Raw genomic sequence first — 25,836 nt, forward strand, 5'->3', positions numbered from 1 at the left:
GAGTCAGTAAAAGCAAACATATAATGCCAGCCTTACACCAAAGGACTTTTCAAGCAATTTCACTGAAGCAGACAAATACGCAGTGTCGGAATAAAATCATGAGAGCTTTGCTAGACTTGTGGCAAAGTGCTGTGATCTTAATTGTTTGGTGTAAGATGCTCATAAAACTCAGTCCAAGATGTCTTAAGTGTGATTTTTCTGGTCTTAACGTTCTGATAAAATCATACATGTTTACTGTTATCGTAAGTTCTTAGTCTTGGCTCATGCAAATAGTATAGTTCAAAGCCATGAACAACAACCAACAGCAGCTGCTCTTCTCAGCAACAAACAGGAATCAGCAAACCAGGCAGACAGTAAACATGGAGGGGACTCCGGGGAAGGGCAAGAGCGTGACGAGGCTTGGTTCTGTTGGACTATGGGAAAGGAGGAGAAACTGATGGAGTTATGGAGTGAACAAAAGTTTTTAACTCAACGCGTATCTAATCCATCAACAAGCATTTATTTTAAAGGTGCATTTTGTAAGATCTGAACATAATTTTACTTTCAAAAATTCAAAAATAAACTAACATTATCTAGTTGTGATCTTGCAAAGACTGACCCCGCAAGATCCCCACGCTTTGCAAAACCTTTTAGTCTGTGACCACAGTCTTTTAGTGTAGAGTATGCATATTTTGAAGACAGTATAGATATATAGTCCATCAAATTATCTCTGCCCTACTTCACTAGTTCTTTAGAAGGCAAAGACGGTATTACTCTTTCCTCTGCTTCTGTCAGGGCAACTACAGAAATCAATTTCACACTATGAGCTTATTGATAATAATCATCCACATTTTCATGATTGGTTCACACATTGCTGCCTTCATCCACTTACGCACACATCTGAGCATATTTCCTTGGAAATAAACAAATCTGGTCATATTGGATCTTTTCATGCATATTATTGTATCTATGGAAACCTACCCTCTCATGCATTCCTCCTGCATTATTTGATTTGTTTGACACTGTGGACTCACGGTCCCTGCAGATGGGGAGATGGATGATTCCACTAGGTTTGATTCATTAAATTTACATCAGTCATTGGTGGCCTGTCACACTAACAGTAACGCGGATTTGATCTAATCAACGAGCATGTTTGCCAGCGAGCATGGGGTGAGGAATTTCACTGTCAAAACTAACAGCCTACTGTGCATACAAATGACTGATGCTTGCACTAGAATTAGACAAAAGAATTTCACTTCATCATACATGAAGTGCAAACTCTTAAAAAACAGTTTAAGTTTATTATAAGTGCCTTCCATCAGCCAGTCCCTCTTCTCTCTGTTGGCTACATATGATATTTTGCCTCTATAGTTGAGTTCTTTGATGTTTGCACAATAAAGTTTTTCTACAATTAAATCCTCTGCAGTGAAAAGACATGAAATTGAGTTTTGATGGATTAAATCAAAACTTACTTCTCACAGTGCAGAACAAAGCAAAACTCACATCGTCACTCAAGAAGCTGATTAAAAGTTCAAATTTGATCCTTGTTGTCAGAAACACAGACAGGTGCCTGAGGAGTTGGTTTTAATGTTTTCACATGAAACACACCTTTATGTTGTTCTTACCTCCAGTCTCCAATAATAACTGTTTACAGGGTTTACAGATCTAAAGTCATTCATAAAGCAACAGAAGCTCAATGTAACATCTGACAGTTTACTTGTTTTTAAGTATAGTGTAACTACAAGTTCTAACTTCTACTTATTTTCATTAGGTACTATTTTCAGTAAATTAAGTTCCCCTCACTTTCTCTTGAGTGTATAATATAACCAATAGTATGGCGATCACACTCTATCTGCACCTTGAAAGGTGATAATTAAAGGGGAAAAGATGGTGGATTTCAACCCAGGTATTATATAACTAGCAGAGATGTAACAATGTTAAATTTTCATGTCACAATTATCATACCAAAATCATATCAGACCAAAATTATCACGATAATCGATACTATTGTGATATTGTTGAAATGTGCTGGAAAATGTTCAGAAAGTACTGATACACACACTGAAATCATTTCACCAAATTTTGCATTAAACACAAACATTATAAGCAGCAGCAGTTTGCACTTTTTGCATAAACATTAAAATAGTAACAGTTTTGTAAAAAAAAAATAACAACATGAAAACCACATTAAATGTACAACTTTGGCACCATGTGGCTATGAGAGGTAACTACACATTGTCCACAAAACTGCAATCATAAGGACATTTCTTCACATATGCTCAAGTAGTCTTTTACAGATTTTGCTGCACTGGTCCTGCTTGACCAGAAGACCTAACTAGCTGATAGGTTGCTGCATTAGTAAATCCCTTTTTTCTATTTGCAGTATTGCTACAATAGTTAATCCATCTCTGTGTTTACTTTTAGTTGGACTCAGAGACAAATGTTTGAAATTATTTAAGTTTTTTTTACGCAGTTGGTTGCAAGTGCAACACTTGTGTAATTTTTGTATCAGAATAGCCATAATTTTTAAAGGGATAGTTCATCCTAAAATCAAAAATACATATTTTTCCTCTTACCTGTAGTGCTGCTTCTCAATCTTGTTGTCAGTCTTTTTCTGGTGTTACAGAGTAATGGAGACATCAGCCATAGAGATGTCAAGATAATCCACATATCTTGTTGTGAGCAGTTTCATTTTCAGAACTATTTTCTTTCTCCCAAATACACCTGTCAGCCATATCACTGCACAGATGGAAGCGTGTATCTACTGCCAGCTCACCGAGCATGAGTGAGCCAGCTAACAATACAGCTCAGCAGAGGAGGACGCCATTAATGTTTTTATCTTGTGCTGTCATGCACACAAGCCTCTCATCCATGAGTAGATGCACGCTTCCTTCTCTGCAGTGTTTGGTAGAAAGAAAATAGTTCCTACATGAAACTGCTTACAACGAGGTCTGTGGATTATGGTGAGTAACTGGGTCACAATTTCTGGAGGAGACATTGCTGCCCATTTTGCAGTGTATTTTTTAGGTTCTTTAGGCACCACAAGTTGAGTACCATCTGTTTCCATTAAATTTGAGAGAAGGCAGACAGCGGATACCTCCAACACTCGGCAAGTCACACCAAAGCAGTCCACATTGATAAATAGCACTACAGGTTAGGGGAAAAATATGTATTTTTTGATTTTGGGGTGAACTTTCCCTTTAAAATTAGAAACAGGTTAAAAATACTGGAATTTTCCATTACCATACTTCCAACTGTCTTATATCTTTTAACTCTATATCATCAGTTTCACGTTGTCTGAGGTGATAAATATAGTGAATACTAGATATTCAGCAGGGTAGGGTTAGCACATTTTTGACTATGGACTTGTGATAAGGTGTCATGGCTGAGAAGATTTTGTGCTGCATTCCCCAAATATGTATGTTCTTAGCAACATAATTGTCAGTAAAGTGAGAGCAGCATCATACGTGAGAGCTGCTCTATTGAGAGTAGAAAGGTACAATGCAACAGAGCAGCGATCAGCTGATCCTGTCAAGAGTGATGGTCCCTGCAACGAAATGATTAAGTATGTACAAGATATAAATACTTTATATTAGTCATGTTTCATTTTTATGACTGTAGCATAACAATCAATTGCCAAAGCTAATGGGCCTACCTACTGTTATTATTTTACTTACAGTGTTTGCTACATTAATGCTTTATGACTGCAACTCTATTTACTGTTTACCGAAGCTGCTAGTAGGCTACTGGTGCTAACATGATACAGGTAGCACAGGTACATTTGGTGGTGTGATGCAGAAAGCTCAGAAAACAAAATACAGGCTATATGCATGCAATGGTCTTGAGCAAACACCTCAGTAAATAAACAGTGTGCAGAATATTTATTTATTACATAACTATCTAACCTATTTAACTAGCCAAGTGATTGAACCTGAATACTGTAGTTAAAAGGACTACTTTCTGATGCATCTATATGTTGTCTTTGCAAGGGATTTAGCTAAATTAATCCTGAAAGAGGGCCATGGGATTTCCATCAGTAAGAAAAACTTGAGCCTTAAGGTAAAGCTATAGCATTCAGAATTAGCTGATGACCAATGACCCATAGCTTCAAGCTCAGATACAGAGGTGATGGTTGATGCAGCTGTCGCTACTCCAACACGTAATGAGCGGTGCAGCATCTCTGAGCCTGCAGGACAGGCAAATGACGGTGATGGAAAGTCACTGGTTTCCTCTCCTTTACGGCTCAGGCTGGCACAAGGATGTCATTTCAGATAGCAAATAGTGATCAGAATAACGTATGTTTCTTGTCACATTCTGAGTGTGCCGTGACGGAAGGAAGATGTTGAAATAGTTTGACTATAAACCTTTAAAACACTAATAAAAAAGAAATAAAGAAAACTGCCTCTGTGTCTGTATTAAAACTAAAACATCCGCTGTGAGTCAGTGTGTAAACAAGTAAAATATGATCACAGCCCAAAATGATTCCTTTTCGCCGTCTCTCCTTCTATTTGCCATCTCACTCTCTCTATGTGTGATAGAGTACATTTTCTCATTTCATCTACAGATTTGAACAATGTCCTAGAAACCTCACCCTCCGGCAGTTCTGCTGCTCCACTGACCTTGTGATTGTGAATCAACCCCAGAAACCAGGTGCTATTTATACCTGGTTTTCTCCCTCACTAATGAGACCTCACCTTCACAGCTGCAAATCCCCCTTCAGAAGACTATTCCCATGGGACTACGTACTGTACTTCATGATGCACTACGATCTTTCACCTAAGATTTCTGTCTCAAATCAATAGTGAATAGTGAATGTGGAAGACTGGGCAGTCTTAGGCAGGGTCTTAATACAGGGCCGTCATGGCCTGAGGGCAGAAGCTCTTCCTGAGCCTCTCAGTGCTTGCCTTGTGTAACTGGTACCTTCTTCCTGACCTCAACAGGGGAAAAAGGTCGTTATCTCGGGGTGCTTGGAATCCGTAATGATTCTCCTGGCCTTGTTCTTGCAGCGCCTGGTGAAAACATTGTGATGTTCCCCATCAGCATGCTCCAGATGGTGCAGAAGCAGATTCCTTATTATTTGATGGGACACCAGTAATTTACAAAAGTGTCTGAAACGATAAAATCTCTGTATGTCTGTATGCAGCACCCAAGTAAGAAACTCAGTGATGTGGACAGATGACAAGGTGCTTGAAGCAGTCTACCAGCTCCACCAAGGACCCGTTTATATTAAGGAGAGAGTGGTTCCTTTGTTTCTTCTTCCCAAAGTCCACGATCATAAAAGGGTCAGATTTTTTCAGGCTTCAAATAGAAGCTATGGGCAGCAATTCTGTTTGCACAACCTTCTAAACCCCGAAGAAGATTAGCTTCTACGTCTGTGAAGACAACTGATAAAACAGTGTTCCATCAATCCAGAGGCCATATGATAGAAAAGTGGCAAAGATCTTGAAGTCCGGTGTTCATTTTAGCAGCAATTTTAGATTTAGTCTTAGTCTTGAGATGAAAATGCTTATAGGTTTTGGTCACATTTTAGTCATTTAAATCCTTCATAGTTTTAGTCCAGGAAAACTCAAAACATTTTAGTTGACAAAAATTCATGACATTTTAGTCAAAATATTTTTTTTCTATTTAAACTTATCCAATTAGGCTAATACAAGTCCCAGAAATTAGAATCAATGTGGCAGGTTGCTGGCAGGTTTATTTTGAAAAGATAGGCCTAAAAGCTCAAAATCTCTCTATTTGTGGTCTCATACACCACAAATCCAACTGGGATTGATAGCCAGGTTAATTTTTAAACTCTTACTCATGAGAGCCCAAATTCTTTCTGAATCACACATGCAGTGACTTATTTGAACTACAGCTCACAACTCATACCAACTGCTGATGCTGCTACATTGTTCTACAGATCACAAAACATCCTGGTGCCAACTATTTACTGGAGTTTACAGCCACTCTGTGGTCCAATCTCATACTGCTGCTTATACGTCATTAGAAAATGAATTAGTTCCATGTCATCAACAAAAATGAAACATAGATTCCCTCATAGTTTTCTTTATCGAGATCTATTTTTTGCTCGACATCGTCACTTTGGTCATGGAAAAAAGGTCGTTGATGAATAATTTTTGTCATAGTTTTCATCAACGAAATGAACACTGTTAGAGTCAAACTGATTCTCTAGATTCTGCTGTGCTGTAATTTGCCATAATACGATTCCATGGATCCATCCTGCACTGTATTCAGCTCACTGTACAGGTTGGTGGTTACAGAATAATACTTCGGGGAGCGTTGTCGCTCCAATCTACCCTTTTTACTCCCAGTGGATACCTCTAGCAAGACAATGCACCGTGTCATCATCTTAGGACGGCTCCAGGAGCACGTGGCTATAGTTCACCCCAATGGTCTGCACAGAAACCAAAGGAGAACCTCCGGCTAAAAAGCTGCAGAAACGGCATGATGTTATTGAGTCACTGTGGACCAAAATCCCTCAGGAATACAACACATTTCTGAATATATTGTCAAAGAATACAGCCTGGATGCAGAGAGGGTACTGTATCTTCTCTGTAAATCTCCATGGAGGTGAGTTCATACCTTTGTGGGGAAATTATAATGTCACAAATATATATAGACATATGCTTGAAAGAGCCCGCATTATGAGGACATTTGTCTGTGGACTACGGGTTAAGCTGAAGGTCAGGATATGTTTCAGAATACAATCATCAAATAATGTCCCATTTTTCCTCCATCATTGCTCAGAAAATTATATACGCAGTCACAGTGGGACGCTAAGGGTCAGAGCAGTTTCATCTGTCTAGATAAATATCTGGAAATGACAGGACAGCCTGCTTTAAATCGGGTTAAGCCACATCATTTTCTATTGTTTTTATGGAAATCTGTGGAAAGACTACATTAAAACTTATAGCTGTAATCTATCTTGGAGGAGTACTGTACCTCACTTGGTTAGAAGAAACTACAAAACTGTTGTTTCAGCACCCTTTAGCTCAGCTGGTAGAGCAGGTGTCCCATGAGCAGAGGCTCGCCACAGCGGCTACATGTCATCCCCTCTCTTTCTCTACCTTTGCTGAGCTGTCCTATACGTAATAAAAGCAAATGCCAAAAACATAAACATTTAAGTTCAATAAATGCCAGACTGCAGCTGATTCAGTTCACAGTCATGCATGTTTAAAGAAAAGATTAGCAAAATGTATCCTAACATATTGGATATCTCTGACAGATGTAACTTGGCAAAATAACATCACCAAAAAAGGAATATAACATAGAAAGGAAATAAAATATATCTGCCCTGTCTGGTTGTTCTGAAGTGTGTCAGCATTGCCTCGTACTGTACAGAAGACCCTGATGGTCAGAAGTTGCTAAGAGAATTATTCTTCATGAATGGAAGGCTACAAGCGCTTGTTTCTCTAGATGGCTGAGGGATTTAGTCTCAGGCATGCACATAGAGAGAATGTAAAACAACACACTGGCTCTGCAGGATAATTTTGACAGTACCTGGGACCCATTAATTACACATCACAATCATTTTCCCATCTATTAACTAAGGTCCCTGCTGCATGACAACAAGTTTTGGTACTATTTCCCATTTTGACTTTTTGTTAATGTGATAAGCTAATATATCTCTGTCCAGTCTGGCTTTTTTGTTGTTTTGTTTTGTTGTGTGTTTTGTGGTGTTGTTAGTTGGATTGTATAAGTTACTTTTTTATGATGTAAATAATAAAAAAGAAATAAATAAAAAAAGAAGAGGTAACTACAAAAGATAGAGCAGTACTATTTGACCAATGTACTGAGAAGCAACTGTTGCGTGTTGCAACATCCAATGTTAGGTAACACTTAGGTTTTGTGAAGACTACAAAAAAAACAATGAAACAAAAAAAAAACAACTCGAAAATGGAAGCGGATCTGCTCTTTTTCCCTTATTGAGAAATGTGTTTTAAGTTTCACTTTCCGCTTTTTCCAGCACTGGAAAGTAGAAAGCAGAAAAAGAAAGCTCTGGACTTCAGTTAACATCCAAAAATGGCACACTCTACCACGTCTGTTGTAAAAACTTTCACCATGCTACTACAAACTTTCGCTCTCTGACAAGTCCACTCTGCACTGGAGGTTTCGTGTTTCTTTGCCGATGTTGTAGTCTTTTCCTTCGTCAATATGCATTCTCTTTATTAGACAGCGGTTGGCTTTCGTACTAGTCTGGCTTGTCCGGGGTGTGTTTGAATCTCAGGGAAGCACACACACCCTGGGCCTCCAGCAAAGCCGCTCAGCCTTGCTTCAAATTTTTCCCACTGGCCACTCACGTTATTGCAGCAAAAAAAAACACCAAACCTTCAGCCCAAAAAGCACTTTCCCTGTAGACCACTACTATAACAGAGTCCATAAAACTGTTGACAGAGCACCTCAAACTGCAAACAAGGTTAATTATGACTTTTTATATCATGAATTGTTGATCCGTGAATGCTTTCTGTTTGTAAAACTGATTTTAAAAATCAGTGATGTCATTACAATGTAAAATCCATAAGCTGAGCAGGAAATTTCAGGTTGGGCCAGCAGAAGAAACACAACTGCACATATTAAGTAAACCCGTAAGTTAGAAACCTTTTTGGCATAAGCATCAGGTGAGTTAACCTCATTGAATTTAACAGGTGCCATCTAGTTATGAATCTCCCCCATTCAGCAGAGAAATGTGACCACAGCTCTTTAGTTACAAAATTTACACAGATACCAGTCTGTAAAGTCAACGTCAGTCATCGTAGGGGACAGAAACAAAGGAAAAACAGGGGGACTTAAGTCAACAGTAAAGTAAAATTGTGTCATCTTACTTAAGATGCTGACTTAAGTTAAGCAGATGAGGAGACTCTCCAGACAAGTAGTGAGCAAACAAGCAAATCACTGAGCTGACAACACGCCTTTCTTGCAATCCGTCATTGTCACATAATGAAATATGATGCAATACTCCGAAAGATTTACTCTTATTTAGTTTGCTAGTGTTACAGTGCTGCTGAAAAGGCTCTGTTTTGAGATACCAGCCACATACAGTAGGTCACTCTCTAAGTCCCTCTGTTGACAGCTTGAGCTCAAATCAGATCAGTTATGTGAGCAGTTGGTGGAGGCTTATCTCAAGCACATTATGATACAGAAGCTCTGGTGAGATTCAAACCCTCAGACGCTGGTTGTATTAGTGCTCTGCTCCACACACAGCATTATTAAAGATCAAAAGCTAACTCCTTATTATGTAGCACGCAACAATAGATTATCCGTCTGTGATACAATACATTCAGCAGTCTCTTGTTCCGTGTCCAATTATCTATGACCAATTACAAGTATGATTAACAGCCCCTTTGGACATTGACGTCTCTTAATAAGACTCTCCATCATTTAATTGTGGTCATTAACATGTGACACACAAAGATCATGACTGTCCAAGCACGTCTGTCCTTCAGACATCAGTATTGACCAAACATTTACACTGCAATTACTTTAGTTGCATAATGAGAAGCTGCCTTGTGTTTGCTGTGATTGTGCACAATGTGTCTGATGTTGCAGGATGTTATTTGAGAGGCAAGAAATGACTCAATTAATCTTCAATCAAAATGTCCTTCCAGGAATAAGAACAGCAGAGAGCTAAAGGCCCAAAACAGCATCAGAGTACCAGTGACAATGAAGGGCAATTGTTGCATCTTCTCTTATCTCCTGTATCTTGGCCAAAAAGTTGCACTTAAACACATCATAAAGTATATAGCCAGCAGCCAACTAGCATTCGTACTGCACCTGCGTGAGATGAAATAACTCCCAATACCAGCAGGATGTGATGGTGTTTATTCACTATTAAAAAAAGGAAAGAAGACTAACAGGATGGACTCGAGAAACTAGTTTGCCACTTAGCACTTTATCTACACAACCTGGTGTTGAAAGAGCAAAGAATAACAACAGAGCGCCAGCAAACAATGCCACAAACAGTCAAGAACCATGTCTAAAAAATTCTTCCCTTACATGACAAGGTTGTATCGATCTCATTTAATCGTGACTTTGTTTGCTTTCTTCACTTTTGTTTTTCATCATATGCACTAAGCTGAACTGCCAATCAGAGTGATTTCCCTCACCGACGGGCTCTGCCTGCCCAGGTAGCAATTCAAAATTTGCTGAATTGGCAAAAAAACAGCCAACAAAGACTGACTGGTGCCAACGGTGTGGGACACACCCAAAAAACTTCTGACGTTCACAGATGGCCCAAATGACTGTTGTGTCGAGGCCCAGAGAGAAAGGTAATCTGGTTACTTTAACATAAAAGACCTTGAAGGGAAGCTCTAATAAACATGGGAATATTTATAAAAGCTGCAACTATTACACAAAGTGTAAACTGTCCTTGTAAACAACTTTGTTGTCTCGACCATCAAGCTCAAATGAAAGTTCTGCAACAGCAGCTCGATGTCAAATACTGCAGGATATGCATTAGCCTTGAGTCCGCAGCCTCAATCCATGTGAAAATAGGTGTGGCTGTAACCAGTTAGCTGCTTTGAGCAGGTCAGTTTGCCCTATCTGACAAAACAATCTCATGGGAAATAATTTTCTTGTCAGAAACAACCTGTGCTCCTCAAGTCCTTCACTGAGGACAAGGACAGACAGGCTGGAGGATCAATACAGTAATCTGAGACAGAGAGAGAAGGGAGATGGAGGTCAAAACAGAGTAGAGAGGAAAAATAATGATCAGAGGAGTGTTGTGAGAGCACAGGGGGAAAGTCCTTCCGTTTCATGCTCTCTAATTTACCCCCCTGTCTCCTGCCAACACTTCAGGCACCTCATTATGAAACCCAGTTGGGAGGACACAGGTCTATTTCTAACCTGCTTCTTCACACTGTCATTGAGTGTCATGCAATGGTTTCCCCTGTGGACAGTTAAAAGAAACGGATTCCCAGCCATAGTGAAGTGACAGAAAAGTTTGTGTGTCAACCAATTTGGAAAAAATGGAAATTCTGGTTAGATTTTAGAAATATATTCACATATTTAATTAGCTATTGTTGCCACCAGAACCCATAGTTGCTGCAATTTAGAGTGCAGAAAACTTCATAGATACATTTAAAAAAAATAGTCAGTATTTATGTGTAAAAACAAACTGACAAACTGTATGGGTCACTTGAGGTGATTCTGTGAAGACTTATGTATGAGGCACAAACACTTTCATCTGCTCCGCTGCTTTGGACATTTACATGGCAATCTAAAAATGTATGCCCTATTGTTTTGGGATAAAGAGTTGGCAGTGGGAGGGGTAATCCCTCTTTAAACTGAATATGTAAACGGTGCTGTTCACAAGTCAGGCCAGGTAACCCCCACCCCCCGCCCCCGCCTCCTGCACACATCATAATCCCTTTTCAGAGTGTAGGAACGACCACAACTTTGTCATTTCTTTATGGGTAAATGTTCAGGGAAGTTAAAAGGTAGGTATTGAATAGTTAAACACATAGATAAAAAAGTTGGGCAAAAGGTTAGATAGTTAACTAAAAGGGATGGACAGCAATAGCCTCAACAAATAAATAAATAGAGCCATAATCACACTGAACTCCAATAGACACTGATCTCAATAATTATATTTCTTAGTGCAACACATCTTTCCGTATGTGCAATATTATTATTTTTGATTTTCCTATTTATATACCTTTGCTATTTGCACTATCATATATTCATATTTGTTTGAAATGTGATAAGTCTGTATATCATGCACCTATAAGCAAAGCATTTCTAATTTCATTTTACATTGTATAATGACAATAAAGACTTTCTATCTTCTAAAAGTATTTGATAAATGGTTAAACAGGTGCCTTAAAGTTATAAGTTCAAAGACTCATCTAAATATATTGTATCAATGACAAATCTAAGAGGTGGACAAGTAGCTGACATAGCTTGAATCAATGGATGACTGGTTGAAATAGTTAAAAGTAAGGTTTGAAATAGGTAAATAATGCTAGTAGTTAATAATCAGGGGTGTTTATTCATTTGTCAAAGTCTATATTTTTCATGATCATCTTTTTATTTTATTTATTTTGCGCAGTAAAAACAAAACAGCAGAACTTAAACAAAATAGAAGCAGGTTGCGGAGGTGAGACAGAAAACCCCTCCAGGCTTTGAAAAAATAAGCACACGTAGACATAGGATCAATAAAGTACAATTAGAGGGCCCACTGTTGTCCCAAATCTACTTAGGTGGCACCAAAAAACGACAAAAGAATATTTTTTGTGTTAATAATTATAAGGCCTGCTACCTGATCATGAACACACGCCTGACACTCTCAGCTTTGGCAAACTGCAATAAACTTTCAGAGTGAAAAATGACAGTACAGACCAAAACAGCAGAGCCAAAGAAAAGCCAACCGCACAAAAACAAACACCATCAAGAAGCTTTCAAATAAACTCTTCCTATAAGCAAGTAACAACTGACCTTTAAACGCAAAACCAGCACAACGTGTCAAACAATACAGCCATCAGTGACCACATCATACTCATTATTAATGACCACAGTATGCTTTGTCATTCAACAGCCACGGCGGGCAGCAAAGTGGAGTTTTATCTTACCTTTGGAGGCCTGAGGGGGAGCATGCAGCTGCAGGGGCGCCGTGGTTTGGAGATGAATGTGGAGATTATTTTATTGTAATCCAATTAATCTGCCAGCTCGTGGTCCAGTGACAGTACAGTCAAGTTTTCATTGTTCTCCGGAGACAAACAGTCTCTCCACACTGCAAGAAATCACTGGAAGTTTGATGATGAGCCCATTAGGCACAGGTGACATTACCTGGTCTTATACTGTGCTTCAGCAAACACTGACACTGCAGCCTGCTGGTTTAACTTCGTTTCACACAGTCAAATCCTCATGTGTTTTATTTACTTCCTCTTCCTCCGACTGTGGTTTGTGTGAATATATTGCCATGCATATTTACTGGTACTTTTCACAAGTAGTGAGTTGGTACAAAACCGGAATATTTCCACACCCGGCAGCACCGATGCACCGTGCACAAACTTTTCAACACGTCAAAGGTCGACTCCGCCCACACAATATCCCATGCTTTTAATTGGTCGAAATATGCGGAAGCGTAATGTGTTAAACCCCATTCACCCATGGATGTATTATAAGAAAGTCATCCCATAGATCCATGATTTATCCTGGGAGCAAATTTCTGTTTTGTTTTTCTAAATTGACGAGGTTACATCCATGGGTTAATTCGCAGCATTGTTAGAAAGGTTTTCCTGTTCATATCGTTAATTAAAAAAAATAAGGCTTTAAGAATAGTATATCTTTTATTCTGAAAAGAAGAATAGCAGACTTTTTGTCCCATGAAAACTTTAATCATAATTCTGAGAGAAATCTCAGTAATTAATTAATTAAAAAATATGGGTAGATTTTTTAAATCATAAGAATATTTCTCATACTTCTTCTGTAAAACCTAAGAACAGCATAAAAGATTTAGTTTTGAATTAAAACTTTTCTCATAATTCTGATAAAATTGAATTTGGATATACATTTCCTATAATTGAAAAATATTTTAAAATATTTTTACCTCATATGAATGCATTAGCCTATGCCTCTGTAAGAACACACCTGTGACGTCTCCAGAACACAAATTATATTTAAAAAATACAATCAACAATTACATTGAAAAAGAAATATTACAACAATATCAACTTTTATATAATCTATAGTGTAATGACCTCCACCTTAAACTCATTTTAAATTTTGAACAATGGGTGGTGGTGGCACTTAAGTTTATCTGACAGGGCTGTGGGGTACATCAGGAAAAAAATGGTCGGGGACCATTCTACAATCTTATTAGATGTGAAACCTCCTCCTTCTATTTTCCTTTTCCAGAGTTTCCCTCTCTGGCTGCTGAGCACGTTGGGAGGTGTGATAATAGCCTGCAGCCAGGAGGCGAGTCACACACTCACACTCAATCCTGCTCCCTCCTAATGTATGAGGGCAACTGCACAGCCATAAAGTCTTCTCAGCGTGTAGGTGGACCATCTATCTTCATTATACTGCCTCACACCAGAGAGGGGAGTGCACAGATTAAAAAAAAAACTGCAATTATTGTAATTCACCCACAGTAGATTTTATCTCTAGTGTGTCCATTTTCTTAGAATCATTTGCATGAAGTTTTCCTGGTATACCAGCATGCTAAGTATTCAAACATGCAGCAGATGGTTTTTTTTTTTTGTTTTTTGCATTTGATTCCTCTCTCTGACAGACACACAACATCCAGAAAAAAACAGATGCTGTTTTTCATTTTCTGCTAAGCAACAGAAATACTTAATTCTACATCAGCTGCACTGATTTCCCTAAAGATTACTACGGTGCATGTGTGGTTATATGCATATGTAACTGTGTACATGCAATCTTTCCTGTGACTCTGCTGTCTCATCCACATTCTTGGGCGCTGTGGGGATCAGTGTGACAGTGTAAACCTGATCTAGGTTCCCGTGTCAGCGCTGGCATGAATTATTCACTGTGTTCAGGGTGGTGTGCTCCTGCAAATGGCAGACACACACCCGAACAGACTGCTGGGTTGCCCTTGATGTCTCTCTCCAGGTTGTCACAAATACTTTTGGTGCTGAACCATCCCTTTCCAATGCTCAAAGTCCTCATGCTCGTTCTCTGAAAGCAGCAAATGGACTAAATTCAGTGACTGCACAGCGCCATCTGTTGATCAAAGCCAAGACACAGCTGCATCAACATATACTTATCATAATTGCTTTTTTTTAGAGTGTTTGTTCATGTCTGAGTCATACACAGACTGTTCTTGTCCATAATTTGCTTCCTGCTGGTGTGTGAATGCAACGTGGAGAGTTGGAAGAAATCTTCTCTCAATAACTTTCCATAAGTTGCGATTCATTTATGCATGAAAACATCTTCTACGCATGAATACTCCTGCTCAGTAAACATGGCAAGCTTGTTTTATTATCATTATAATAATGTACTTACGTGCTTGAGCTCAGTTTGTGTAGTTGTTGATATGAAAGTAATTCCTATATTATATTCCTATTGTCAAGTCTTTAAGGTAATCCCTGCAAAAAAATAAATAAATAAATCATCTTAAAAGCTTATAGCGGAATCCATTTTTGTTCAGGACACCTTTTTGTTCATTTTTAACAGGCTTTAAAGCCAAGACTGCTATTTATAGATGAAAAGTATTGTTAAATGTAAATGTAAGCAGCATTCCAAGTTATCTGGGGAAAATGTAAATTATATGTCAGCAGAAGTAAACTCATTTTATTTATATATTCAAAATATTTGAGTGCTTCCTTGAGTATTGTCCTTCCATAGACTTTGAAAGCGTGTGACATACATTTTTGTTAAGTCTAGGAAAGACATAGTAATCTTGACTTGTAGTCACTGAAGCTCACTGGATGCTACACTTCCCATGATGCAACTCAATGGTGTCTTTCAATCGAACTTTAAGCTCCTCGAGTATGTAACTGAGGCTTTCTGCTGTAAGTGTGTACAGCAGGATGCAAGCACAGGCTGAAACAACTCAGATGACCTAATGACTAATAAATTGACATAAATTATCGGAGTTACCCTTTAACCCTTTGAAACCTGAACAAATTGGCTTGATTTCTTAAAAAACAAAAAACAAACAAAAAAAACAGGAAAAGAAGGCGGCAATAAGCAACAAAGAAGAAACGACCCCAAAATTAGTAACACATTTTTAAAAAGTACAAGAAAATTCCCAGAAAACTAAGAGAGAAAAAACTGAAAAAGTCCCTGGAAAAATGCTCAACAAACTTTTATAATAATTCTGTGACAGAATTAGAATTTTAATTATGTAATTATAGTAATTATAAATATATTTTTTCTCTAGATTTTACTATTTCCCTAAACATTTTGCCCTAACTTTTTAAAAATATTTTTTCTGCCAATGTTTCTGAAAAAAAAAATCACACCAATGAGCTCAGAGTTCAAAGGTTTAAGTATTTGTGTATTTGGGCGCAAGCCATTCAAATATATAAAAATAAGGTATTTCACCAAAGTTAATAATCACATGCTAGTTTTCAGCATAACTCCTGGGGGCAAATTGAGGATGCAATCATCAGGCCCAGATTTAAGGATGGTTTGTTTAAATCCTGATGGTAAAAAAGCAGTGCACACAACTGCAAAAATCTTAAACAAAATATAAAGGTGCACAGAATCCAAAAACAAACAGAACACCAGCACTCACACATAAACTATTTTAATGTGGGAAAAATGAATAGAAAATAATGTGTTTTCCTAAAATTAGTAGGTGCTGTTGTTCTGTTTATTTTTCATTTCTGGTCTTACCAAGAACTACTGTTTTTCTGTACATGACACGTCTCAAAGGAAAGTATTCGATGGATGTGGGTTATAGAGATTGGGACAAAGGACGGCAGAAGAACAGGAGGAGGAAGAGAGGGACAGATGGATGATGGGCTCCATCAATATGAATCGAAGTCAGATGTGTGCAAACATGACTAAGGACTTTATTAACCAAATCATTTTCCCCGTAATATCCACAAATAAAAGTGATCTCTTTATTTATATTCACATTGTATAATTTCATAGTGTGACAAAAATTCTCTTCTTTTTTTTTTTTTTGGGATTTCCAGCCATTCCTATTAATTGTCATTTGATCAGTCGCCATGCAGTCGTCAGAAAGGTTGAAAAACATTACGATTGGTCAGCATTGGCGGTTGTGTCCGGCGTCACTCTTCTTCTCCGCTATTGGCTCCTTGTAGTGCTAAAAACCCCCTCAGTTACCCAATCACAGATTTCATCACACTGCGACAATAAAATAAAAATAAATTAAGAAAGCAATGTTCTCCTGCAGAGTCCTCCTCCTCCTCCCTTTCCCTTCTTGTTTTTTAGATATTTTTTTCTTTTTATATAATAATAATAGTAATAATAATAATGACTATAATTGTCCTTGATATAAATTCAATAGTATTTTTTCTCTTTCTCAAATTTTAAATAAATCATTTTGGCAATCCTCATATGTTGTCACTTTAGAATAAAAGAATACTCAAGTAGAAAATAAAAACTGTGAGAGAAAATTCATCAGAAGAGGAGCGAGGTGTGAGAGAATGAAAAGTGTGAAAGCAACAGAGAAGAGCAAGAGAGGAAAGAAAGAAAAGAGCGAAAGAAAGAAAGACAGACTCAAAGAAAAGCATCCACTTCAGAAAGGCTCTATATACAACAATTTCTGTTGTGGTAAACTGTCCATCCTGTGCCTGTCGTCTGTCTCTTGTCCTTCCTCCTCCAGTGTGTCTGCAGTAGTCCTGTTGTCTGACGCAGTCCGCTGTGTGTCCCAGTGTTATACCAGAGTGTAAGACTTGGCATAGGGGTTGTTGCTCTGTTTCAGGTGTCCTCTGGAGTCCAGCAGTGACTCCTGGGAAGTGCTGAGCTTGGCAGCCTGTGCTTGGGCTAGGTCTCCCGAGGAGGGGACCTCTGCCCGGACCTCACCACGGGCCTCCCCCCTCTCCCGGACATCCCTGTGGGGGAGGGTGGAGGCAGTTCCTGGCTGCCACTGCTGCACCTCCCTGGGCGATGGCACTTCCATGGGGGTGGGCTCCATGGGAGGCGGCCTCTTCAGTGTACGGCTCCTCTGGGGTTCCAGACAGGTCTGGCCCATGGCTCCTCCTCCACCTCCTCCACCTCCTCCACCTCCTCTTGTTTCTCCTGTAGCACCAGCACCAACTCCACTTGCTCCTGCTCCTCCTCCACCACTACCACCACCACCACCTCCACCACCACCTCCTCCTCCTCCACTGCTGCTGCTGCCACTGCTGCTGCTGACCCCTCCACCTCGTGCTGCCAGTGGCACGCCGCGGTTCAACAGGAAGTCCATACGGAGGTAAGGCGGCAGGTGGACCAGCTCTCCTCCTGGGAGGGAACAGGAGACAAACAGGTTTAGTTCAATTACACTTTGTCTCTATGCAGGCTGATATTCCGATGACTTGTTGGTCAGAAATGAAAATACTTAAAATTAGCACTGATTGATTTCTTTGGCCACTTAAAGTAAAGTCGTGGGTTGTAAAACCAAAACAATGAGCTGAAAGACAATAAGATGCTTTGTTGTGCTGAGTGTAAATATGGAATCAGATAACAATTATCTTGGTTTGTAACTACAATCCATTGTTCATACTGTATAAATCTATCCATTATTGTAGCTTTCACTTAATGTCAACTGCATGTAAATAATAATATTACCAAAAAAACAACATTTTTCTTGTTCCCTCTAACAGAGATATTAAAAGATGAGACTGAAAACTCACATAAAACACAGACATTTGCATAATTATGTTAAAAAAAACAACTGCACATATATTTTTTTTTAAATTTGGGACCTGCTGACATTCTGACTGTAAGAAATATCCACAGAAGCTCACCAGCCCCACACTGTTGCTGTTTGCAAATGGGGTGAGCTTGGCTCCATGATGATATTCTCTGCTCTCCCCTACAGACTCTCTGGGATCCCCACTGTGTACAGTTCGTGCTCTTAAAAGGTCTTAGCTTCTCCACAGACTCCGCTTGTATTATTCCATCCTATCGCTTTAAATTAACCGCAGTCAAAAATCCATATCTAACTCACATTCACACTGTTACATTTGCTCACCCCTTCTGCGAACATGATTTATATAACTATTATTTTAATGTAATACCAATTTTCCACCAAGTGTTAATCTATTGGATTTCATAGTTGCTATCAGAAAAACTGTGCAGAACGTAATGTAATAGGGAGCTAGATATTACAATGTTATCTTTGCTATCATTGTCAGGGACTGATGCAATGATTAAAATATTGAGTTATCTTTTCGTACTGTGAAGAAACGGAATGACAGACTATTGCTTGCATTTATTTAGTAGTTATCGAACTCCCTATCTGCTGCAAGTTTAGTTGCACTGTAGGAGAGGAAGAGCTGGGGTCTTATTAGGAAACAGAATAACTTGCAAGCGCCTGTAGCAAGATAAACCAGGTCAGGTTTAATACCTTGACTGAGTGATAGAGCAAGATTAAAAGCTGCTTCTTCAATCTTTAAGTAATTGTCTAAAGTGTTAGATAAGAGGATGAGGAAGAGAGGGAAAGACACTTTGACTCGGTTCACTGAGTTTATGGTACCTCTTCTGTTATTGTATCCCTTTTTACTGATTGGATTACATATTAAACACAGCAAATTAGTCCCTTACAAAAAGGGTGTTGGGTTGCCAGATCTGGAGATGCAACACTTGACAAGCTGAAGATGTGTCTGCATTGTTTCATGGCTGCTGATACATTCATCTTCAGACGACCAGAGATCAACAAGAGTTTACAGGCATCAATTCATCGCTACTTTTCGACACGTGTTTTCTCTCCTACACGTGCCGACACACTCACATGTACACTGCCCACACATGCACAAATGTAAGTATATACCGTGTGTACACACAAGCATGCTACTTGACGTCAATGCCAGCCGAGGCCATCTCCGCAGATTCACTCCAACATGTGACCTTGGAGAATGGATTTCTGGGTTCACAGGGAGAATGAATAATTTACTGTGTTTTATAATAAGCCCGATTAGTGCCAGCAAAGATGATGAATGGCTAGGAGTGTTAATTGAATTAAATATAGATTTAAGTGTTTCTGTGGGGGCTCATTAGAAATGTAGTACGAAACTTCATCAGCCAGTAAATTGCAGCTCATACTGTAATGGGACAGTTTGTGCAACCAGAATACAACAGCAACACTCTGCCAGGCCATTAATCTGTCTGTTGCATCTTCAGCTCAGTCTGCACCGTTGAAAAGGGTGATTTTTTTTCTATGTGTGTCGTTTGAGGACACACATAACATATTTACAGGCCTATCTGAAGCTGGATGCTGCCTGTAGCTCTGTAATTACCAGCACCGCTGTAAAAGTTTATGAGCAAAGTGCTGAGGAACAAGCTGTAATGGGACATGGACTCAATAGATTCACTTCTATGAGGCGCTGAAGAGGGAGAGCACAAATAAATAAACTGTTACTCTCGTAACAAGTTTGTCAGGTGAGGCTCGTCACGTGAAATGAGATGAGAAAGAGAGAGATGAATGAGAAGCTGCCTTCAGCCCCTCTGATGGAGCGTGAGGTCAGTTTAGGTCAGTCCGATGTAATAGAGACAGTGATGGGGTTAAAGTGGGGTCATTTACAAGCTGTCAGTCAATCTGCTCCACACTGGGTCTAGGTTTCGGTACATGAATACAGTTACAAACTCTACTTAAGATTTACAGGAGTGGAGAGACCATTTGGTTTTACTCTAGATTATGAACATAACAGGTAAATTAGGTACAGAGGTCCAGTTATAAAAAAAACAGCGTTTTCTACTTATTTTCTTTTTTATTACTTTTCTTTTCTTTTTTTTTTAATCTCTAGTATTTGTTGTTCAGGCTCAAGCACTGAGCAAGGTACAAGGACCATATTAAAATTGTTATGTTTATTATTATTATTGTTATGCCAAATGAATTGCATTTTTGAAGGGCTAAGGGTGCTCAAAAACTCACAAAACTTGCATGCGTAAGAATTGGTGAACAATTTGATATTTAGAGGGTCCTGTGGTGGTGTGTGGCAAAATGGCTCATTAGGAACCACTACAAAAAAACCCCCAAAAAAATCAAGAAACTTGCAGGTATGAATTTTGGTATGCATACATACCATATACAAATATTAAAAACATTTTTACAGCCACACCTGTAATCTAACAGGAAGATAGCCAATCTTTTATTGCATAATTTTTCTTTTTTTATTTTGTTAAATGCATTAAAAGGAACTAAAAAGTGATGAATCAGCCATAACTGTAAAAAAGTAGGACTTCATTGACTGTAGAGTCAGCTGAAATATGTAACATTTCGCACAGCTAAAAAAGATGAAAACACTAATTCTCTTGTGTAAAAATCTGACCTAAATTTAGGCAGACTCACTCATGACATACGAAATTTGCATACAATTTTCCTGCTTACATCTTAATTTCTATGTGTTTACATACTGTTTTTTGTGCAATATCAAAACACAGCTCATTACGAGCAGTCAACTGCCCAGGAAACTGTGGAGGCAACACAACTTGATTCTTATGGCTATAATGTCTCCTCCAAAGTAACTGACACCAGAGTCAAACCCTTAGCGATGCCGCATCAGCCTAAGAGTCTGGTATTACACTGAACTCCACTGTGGCGACTAAGTGCTGTTTTGTACTGAGTGACAATAGCTTCAGATAAGGTTGACCGATAGCCTTTAGTTGCCCTCTCTCCCCGCCGAACTGGTGATATGAGTCTGCTGTCCTGTGCACAAACGTTCAAAGCATAATGAGGCCTGAAACTTAAGAAGCAGATCTGATGGCCTCAACCCTTGTCTGATGAGACTGAGGATTCTGAGAGCGTGTACCCTTGTGCACACACACACACACACAAACACACATATACAGAGCTGGTCCTCGGACAGGACACCTCCAACAACGCTAATTATCAGTGGCCCCAGACACACTATAACATGACAGCAGATGGGATGATAGATGAGCTGTGTACATGTGTCTGTCTGTTTGAATGTCGGTGTGTGGTCTGCAGCTCGCCGGCATGTTCTGCCAGAACGGGTAATTGATCTTCAGGACTACCCGGAGGAACAGAGGGTCACGTAAGGTAAGACTACAACCTGAGAGGAGAATGCAGGACAGCACAGCAGTTTTCTTCAAACTGCAGATGTAATGAAAGACTTTTGAGACATAACCTTCATGTAGTTTTAAAAACTCGCAAAAAAAGTTTTCTGTTGTCTAACGATAAAAGTAATCCCTGGGGAGCTATTGGAAGAGCAGAATCTCATTATCCTTGCTCATGATGTGGCTTGCTTACTGTGTTAAGGCTCTAAAAGTTGAAGAAAACAAGGAGCTACACCCACACAGGGCCTGGAAAAAAGCTGGAACACTTCCAGTGAAAGTCGTGTGTACTGTGTAATGGTTCAATGCAACAATATACTATATGCAAGTCTGAAGACTAGTGAGATGCACTCTGGGATTGAAACATTATCAAAGCTGAAAAAAGAAGGAAGTTGACCATAGTGGCCATCAGTAGTCTAGTGTGGGGTGTTCGTACACAACAAACTAATAAATCTGTTCTGCCAGAAGAAAATGTATGGCACTAAAGAAAATAAAGGAAGAGTCTCATATAGTCTGAAAATGAATGACTGAATAAAGTGTTAAAAGATACAGTGAAATAATATGTGTATGTATATATATATATATATATATATATATATATATATATATATATATATATATATATATATATAAATAATGATACTTATCTACGCAGTTGCCAACAAAAAGATGAACTGCAGTATGCAAAATGTAAAAACCATTAATGACTTTTGTAAATGTAATATATCATTACTCTTTTGATAAAATGGCATTTCATTGGGAGAAAAAGTGCATTTTGAAGTTTGGGACTAAGGTCTTGTATTGGCACTTGTCTGTCTTGACTTATTTGCATAGACTTGAGACTTAATCGGGACTTGCAAAAACAATGACTTGGCCCCACCTCTGGTAATTTGCTCTGTTATCTTTTATTTTATATTTAAACTCAAAACCTTTTATTATTGGCAAAAACGTTTCTAAAGAGTGCACTTGAGGTGCAATGTATCCATATTCATCTCATCGTCTACCTCCTGATCTAACAACACATGCGAGAGAGGTGTGGGTGAAGGCGAACAAACCTTTCAATATTCACTAAGCTACAACTAACATTACTCTGTAGTGATCCCATACTGGTTTGCTGTACAAAATACGGATGAAAACTAGATTATGTTTTTTATTGTGTACTGCTGGAAAGGAAAGGGGACAGAGGGGCTGCTCAGTGAGGGGAAATATAAGGTAAAATTAGTTGTATGGTAAACTCCACTTCCTCACCAGGTCTGTGCGCCTTGGGCACCGCCATGGTCATGACCCGACTGACATCCTGAGGTTTGGGCGGCGAAGCGGTAAAGCGGCAGATGCCCGATTCAGACGGTGTGCTGGAGGTCAGGCTGTCAGTGTAGTCGTTGGTCCCTGCTGTCATCTGTTCGGATGAGGTGTCAGAGATGAAGCACTCGGTGATGGTGAACTTGGCGTGACGGAGCTGCTCTTCCATCTTGGCGTGCTCGTAGGCTCTGGCTAGCTCCTCGTAGGTGGATGACGCACTCTCTGTTGATACCATGCTGCTCCGTGCACGATCTGATAAACACATGCCATGGCATAATACAAAAGTTTAATTGGTGTTGTGGAAATACAACATAGATTGGTGAAATTTGACTTTATGTGGTTTATTTTTATGGTTATTGTTTTAGTTTTGGATTTAATACAAAAGTATGAGAGAGAAAGAGGGGAAATGGTTTAGGTTCAAGTTGGATTCACACCTTGGCACCCTCAGTCAAGAGTACGCCCAGAAGTTGCACTTTCAAATTGAAAAATTACTGCCAATGTATTTTGGATTGCAGAGAAGCCAATGTGAGAGCATGCAGATCGCTATCACATTTGAAAATGTCACAAAAGCAACATGATTTCTGTCAAACACGCCCAACTTTCCAACCTTAGTTATAAAAAAAGGCTGCGAGTCCATGTTTTTCCTGGATAGCTGCGATGGTCACACTTCACCCTGTTACTCTACCTGTGTCCTGTGAGGGGCTGACGCTGTAGCTGTCGCTCTCCTTGTCCACAGATCCTGTGGCGCGTGGCGTAGGGAGTCTCCAGTCAGTGGTCAGGGTGTGCGAGGAGCTGGTGGGGTGTGGGCGGTTCAGGGTCCACTGGCTGGCATAGCGGCTCCGTGCCGCGGCAGGACCAGCTTTGGCAGTGCGTCTGGCAGTGGGATCTGTTGAGGAGAGAACAGGACAAATAGTTGATGAACAGAGTTAAAAAAAGCCACTCCATTTTTAAGTCCTCTGTCACATTAACTTGCACTTTTACTGAACTGAAAATCAAGTCTGAGAGTTTCTGTTTTGTGAATAAATAGACATTAGTGCCTAAATATAACAGTAAATCACTTTCCATTTATGAACAAACAGTGTTTACTGAAAGAGTCATTGTGGAGCTGGAACTGGATCGTATAAAGTGCATTCCTTAAAATTTCTTTTTTCAAAATCAAATAATGGGAATTGTGTTAGTCTCCAAGAGAGTATTTCATTTCCAAATGACTTTGTCAATAAAAGAATGGAAATAACATATTTCTGTCATTATGGTGCAGAGTAAAAAATGACATCTTTAGGGATGGCATCAAAACAAACAAACAAACAAACATTCAGGCCAACGGGGACACATTTGCCTCCAGGAGCTGATAGACACAATCTTGAAATTCTCACACCTTCAGTTGCAATATAAACAGTAGACCCTGTTTTTGGATCATTCATACAGTGACCCTGCTAACAGCTGTTCAGATGTGACTCATCATCAGTAACCAAAAATTACATGATTTATAGCTGGAACCTATGAAAGAGAAGGGAAATGTATGTCTTTCCCACTGTGTTGTGGTACAAAGCCACCCCTTCAGTGAACACTGAACATTACCAGCCCACAGCTTCCTGCTATGACATTATCATCCATCTTAAGCTCTAACTGTCTCCATATAGACATATAAATAGTATCATATTCAGCCTGACCCAGACAGGCGGCTGCTCTGTGCACCGCTGGGCCAAATCAGAGTGAGGGCCTTTAGAAAAGGTCTGGATTGGATCTGTGCAGAGAAGAATGGTGCTGGTAATTGTAGTAGGTCAGACAGTAATCCTATCAGTGGGGATGGAGGGATGAAATGATGGAGGTGTTTGGCCAACAGCAGGGAGAGAGGAAAAAGGGATGAGTCGGCAAACTGGGTTCATGCCCGACTGGCTAGGTTAAACGAACCAATCATATGTCTATATGCTGGTGTGTAAATGCATGTGTGTGTGTGTCTGTGTGTGTTACAGCTGCCCTGATATGTGTGCATACTGTTGCTGAGAGCAGATAAAAAGTAAAAAAAAAAGCATGGCGTGTTTGTTATATTTGGTAGGTTGTTAAAGTGATATCATGTGCTTTTGATTTAGATTTTAAATATTAAATCATTCCATTAGCAGAAGATAATTTGCATGTCTAACTCTACTGAAACAATTTCAAAAGTGAATATTAGTAATGGTATTTGAATCTGGATTGACCAATTTAGGTGGGAAAATATCTCATGTCTGCTCTGACTGCACAAAGTCATTTCAGTGCACCACTAATTTGAGTGTGTGTGCCCATGTCTTTATGTGCATGTGTGCACTCAGGTCCGACTGGCCAGTTGAAGCGGGGCAATCAGGTGAGGATGTGTCAAGAGGAGGCAGGGAGATCGCTACTCTTCATCTGTTCTGCTTCAGTGGAGCTCAAACACCAGAAGCTCTTGCAGCACAGCTGCCCTGTCTTTGTAATCTTACTGTTAGAAGACGGCTCACAGGCTGTATGAGGGAGGTCTACCGTTAAGCTAAGACTCGGTGGAAAAGCTATTTCCTTGCTGTAATTCAGATAAACATACAATGAAATGCTAGTACCAGCATTTGTATTGTATTTTGCTGAGGCAAATATTTTTTAAAGGTGCTGTATACAACATTAGAAATAATAATAGAGAAGCAAACAACTATTGCTATATAAAGATGTATTTGAGTAATGGTGTCCTGAACAAAGAATATAGACACACTCTTTGTGTGTGTTGTAATCCACAAATTTTCTATACTTTGTTGTGGCAGATGCATCTCAACTTCCTCCCACAGTACAAAAATGAAGCCAAAACATCCCGCATACAGCTGCTGCCATCTTGCTTGTTGCCTTTGTTGGGTGGATTGGTTATGTTTAGGTAAGAGAAGGGTTAAGGCTTGGGTAAGA

General features: G+C 39.3%; 1 protein-coding gene and 1 long non-coding RNA gene across 7 annotated transcripts in view; both read right to left on the minus strand.

Moving 5' to 3' along the window:
• LOC121943406 (uncharacterized) overlaps positions 1-12,989 on the minus strand; it is a 131,848-nt gene extending 118,859 nt beyond the window's left edge. The window contains exon 1 of the long non-coding RNA XR_015776787.1: positions 12,549-12,989. This is a non-coding gene — a long non-coding RNA (uncharacterized LOC121943406). The remainder of the gene's footprint in view (positions 1-12,548) is intronic.
• Positions 12,990-16,441: 3,452 nt separating this feature from the next.
• The window catches only part of dscamb (Down syndrome cell adhesion molecule b), a 156,430-nt gene continuing 147,035 nt past the window's right edge, over positions 16,442-25,836 (minus strand). For all 6 annotated transcript variants that reach the window (XM_088078769.1, XM_088078768.1, XM_088078765.1 and 3 more), the window contains 3 exons: positions 23,621-23,821; positions 22,885-23,187; positions 16,442-17,862 (listed from right to left, as the gene is read on the minus strand). In XM_088078769.1, coding sequence (XP_087934895.1) covers positions 17,294-17,862; positions 22,885-23,187; positions 23,621-23,821 — 1,073 coding nt within the window. In that variant the 3' untranslated portion in view covers positions 16,442-17,293. The remainder of the gene's footprint in view (positions 17,863-22,884; positions 23,188-23,620; positions 23,822-25,836) is intronic.

Source organism: Plectropomus leopardus, chromosome 6 (genome assembly GCF_026936395.1).
Source record: "Plectropomus leopardus strain MGB_pleo_1.0 chromosome 6, ASM2693639v1, whole genome shotgun sequence".
NCBI lineage: Eukaryota > Metazoa > Chordata > Actinopteri > Perciformes > Serranidae > Plectropomus > Plectropomus leopardus.